The sequence below is a fragment of the Terrapene carolina genome, unplaced genomic scaffold (assembly GCF_002925995.2).
Source record: "Terrapene carolina triunguis isolate 2854851 unplaced genomic scaffold, T_m_triunguis-2.0 Scaffold30120, whole genome shotgun sequence".
Lineage (NCBI taxonomy): Eukaryota > Metazoa > Chordata > Testudines > Emydidae > Terrapene > Terrapene triunguis.
Window position 1 is genome coordinate 1 of NW_020694471.1, and position 3182 is coordinate 3182.

At 65.3% G+C, this 3182-nt stretch overlaps 1 protein-coding gene across 1 annotated transcript; it reads left to right on the forward strand.

The window, feature by feature from the left end:
- Window positions 1-538: 538 nt before the first annotated feature.
- On the forward strand, window positions 539-2575 carry SMG9 (SMG9 nonsense mediated mRNA decay factor). The gene is made up of 5 exons (XM_026662761.2): window positions 539-642; window positions 1045-1152; window positions 1434-1559; window positions 1816-1960; window positions 2285-2575. The coding sequence occupies exons 1-5, from the start codon at window positions 555-557 to the stop codon at window positions 2361-2363; spliced, it is 546 nt and encodes a 181-aa protein (XP_026518546.1). The 5' UTR covers window positions 539-554; the 3' UTR covers window positions 2364-2575.
- Window positions 2576-3182: the final 607 nt, after the last annotated feature.

Here is a 3182-nt window from a genome sequence, read left to right on the forward strand (position 1 = left end):
GTACAGGTGAGAAGGCCCCTAGCAGGGTGGGGAGTGGGGCATGGGGCTGTTCCCCTCTGGGGGGGCGCTGGCTCCCATCCAGCCCCAGGGCTGGGACTGGCTGGCTCAGGAGGGTGGGGAATGGGACATGGGGCCTTTCCCCTCGAGGGGGCCCCAGCTCTCTTCTAGTCCCAGGGCTGGGACCTGCTGGCTCTGGAGGGCAGGGAATGGGACCACGGGGTCTTTCCCCCTGGGGGGCGCTGGCTTCCATCCAGCCCCAGGGCTGGGACTGGCTGGCTTGGGGCAGGGGGATTGGAAATGGGGCATGGGGTCTTTCCCCTCTAGGGTGCGCCAGCTCTGATCTGGCCCCAGGCTGTTTTGGGGGATGGGCTCCAGGCTCAGCAATTCATGTGTGAATCAAGTTTGCCAGGTCTCAGCCCCGTTCCCAGCAGGGACAGGGAACCCCCCCTGCCCCTCCCACAGGCACTAAATGGCCCCGGGGACCCAGGCCCCCCCAGCTTCCCACTAACCGCAGCTTCCTGTGTCCCCACGGCAGGTTCCTGCAGACGGCCGAGATGGTGAAACCCTCCACGCCCTCCCCCAGCCACGAGTCCACCGGCTCCTCGGGCGCCGACGAGGGCACAGAGTATTATCCCCACGTCGGTGAGCAGCCGCTGCCCCGTGCGGCACAGCGCCCCCTAGTGCCAGCCTGGGGCATCGGGACCAGCCCTCACTGCCAGGGAGAGCCCCCCCACCCTGCTCCCTGCAGCACAGCACCCCCTAGTGCCAGCCTGGGGCATCGGGACCAGCCCTCACTGCCAGGGGAGAGCCCCCACCCTGCTCACATAGCACAGCGCCCCCTAGTGCCAGCCTGGGGCATCGGGGCCAGCCCTCACTGCCAGGGAGAGCCCCCACCCTGCTCACATAGCACAGCGCCCCCTAGCGCTCCATTGGTGAATTGGGGCCAGGTTATTCTAGCAGGTGTTGGTCTGTGCAGTGATGTCCAGGCTGAATATCCTCTCTCTCTCCCCCCACCCCCCCCGGCGTCTCTGCCCCTCGCTCCAGTTTTCCTGCAGAACAAGGCCAAGCGGGAGAATTTCTGTCCCCGGAACCTGAAGCAGATGCACATGGTTATCGATAAAATCATGATGCACTCGCACCTGAAATACAAGGGTAAGCCTTCCCCACTAGCTCCTCCCGCGCGGGGGTGGGGTGAACGGGGCCCCGGACACCTGGGTTCCAGGACGCAGAGCTAATGGCCCAGCTCCTGCTGGGGGATTTGGAATGACCAGGAATGGCTGGAGGCTTGGGTGTGATTCTCACCTCAAAAGTAACAGCACCCCGTAGTACTGTGCTGGGCTTTGGGGCCAGCCCTGACTGCCAGGGGAGAGCCCCCCACCTTGCCCCCTGCAGCACAGCGCCCCCCAGTGCCACACTCTGTCTCTGTCTCTCAGGCACGCTCTCCATGCTGGAGTGTAACATCTTCCCTGGCCTGCCCTACGACTACCTGGACACGGAGGTGAATCTCTTCCTGCTGCCATTCGCAGACAGTGACGCCGACGACACTTTCCCCAGAGCAGGTAGGGAGCTGGGATCCCGCCCCCGGAGTTGTCCTACTCTGCTGTCCCTCTGTGCTGCCCTAGGTGGCGCTGTGTGTATTCCTCCCCCTGGGCTGGGGAACAGGCATCTGCAGTCCTGGGGCGTGGCCTCTAGGGCGGCGCTGTCCTATGCCCCCTTGTGGTCCCTGAGTGCGGTCCCTAGGGCAGTGCCCTCCTCTGCCCCCTGCCGTCCTCGGGGCAGCCCTATTTTCATTCTCTCCCCCCCTTGTGCTTGCAGCTCCTGGGGGTGGCCCCCTCTTCTCCCTGCTGCCTGGGTACAAGGGGCACCCCAGCTTCCAGTCGCTCATGGCCAAGCTACGCAGCCAGATCATGTCTATGGCGCGGCCCCAGCTCTCCCACACCATCCTGACGGAGAAGAACTGGTGAGGGGCCGGATACAGTTGAGGGAGCAGGGGATTATGGGTAGGCAGGTTGGGTAGAAGATTATGGGGCAAAGGATTATGGGTAAGAAAGTTTGGCGATGTACTGCAGGAAGTGGGGTGGGGGCTCTCCCCGGCAGTCAGTGCCAGCCCCGATGCCCCAGGGCGGCGCTAGGGGGCGCTGTGGTGCAGGGGGCGGGGTGGGGGCGCTCCCATGGCAGGCAGGGCTGGCCCCGATGTCCTGGGGGGCGCTGTGCTGCGGGGGGCGGGGTGGGGGTTCTCCCCCGGCCATCGGCGCTGACCCACATGCTGTGCACCCCCCGGCAGGTTCCACTACGCGGCCCGGATCTGGGACGGGGTGAAGAAATCCTCGGCGCTCTCGGAGTACAGCCGCCTGCTGGCCTGAGCGACTGCCGCCTACAGAGCCGCCGCGCTGGGGGGCCGCACCGGGGCCCCCACCCTCTGCCTCCTGGGGCACAAGGGGCCTGCTGGGCAGCCCGGGAGGTGCTGTTTGGTCGCTGGCTCCAGGCGGGGTGCGGGAGAGCCCGGGCAGGATGCCCCTCCTGGGCCACCATCCCACTCCCAGAGGGCACCTGGGGCAGAGCCGCCCTGACCACCCCCCCCGAGCCATCGGAGCTCTCCCAGCCAGACAGGGGTACTGGGGGGCAGGGAGGGAGCCCTCGCCACTCCCAGCCTGCCCAGGGCTGAGAATGCACCCTCTGCAATGCCACGGGGCACGATCGGGGCGGGGATGAACCATAGGGCAGGGCCATAGTGCTGAACCAGTGCCCCATGGAGCTGAGCCCTTCATCTCCTCTTCCCCCGCTTCCTTTCTTCCTCCCCCCCTTCATCTCTCCTCGCCCCCTTCCACCCTTCCCTCCCTCCTCCTCTCCCCCTTCCTTCCCTCCTTCCTTCCTCCTCCTATTCTTCCCCCCCTCCTTCATCTCTCCTTCCTTCCATCCCTCCCCCATGTCTCATCCACACCAGCCTTAAGGAAGAATCTTTCCCCTCCCCCATTCACGCCCCCTTCTTTTCCTTTCCACCTGTCCCTGCTGCATGTGAAGCTCTGACCCCATACTGGGGTCCCCCCACAATGGCCATAGGGTCTCCCCTCCATCCGTGAGGACCCTCCATGCTGTGCCCCCCCACCCCAACACACACACCACCCCTGCTAATAAAGTGGGCTTCAAGCTGGGCACTGACTTTGTGGTGGATTTTTTTTAAC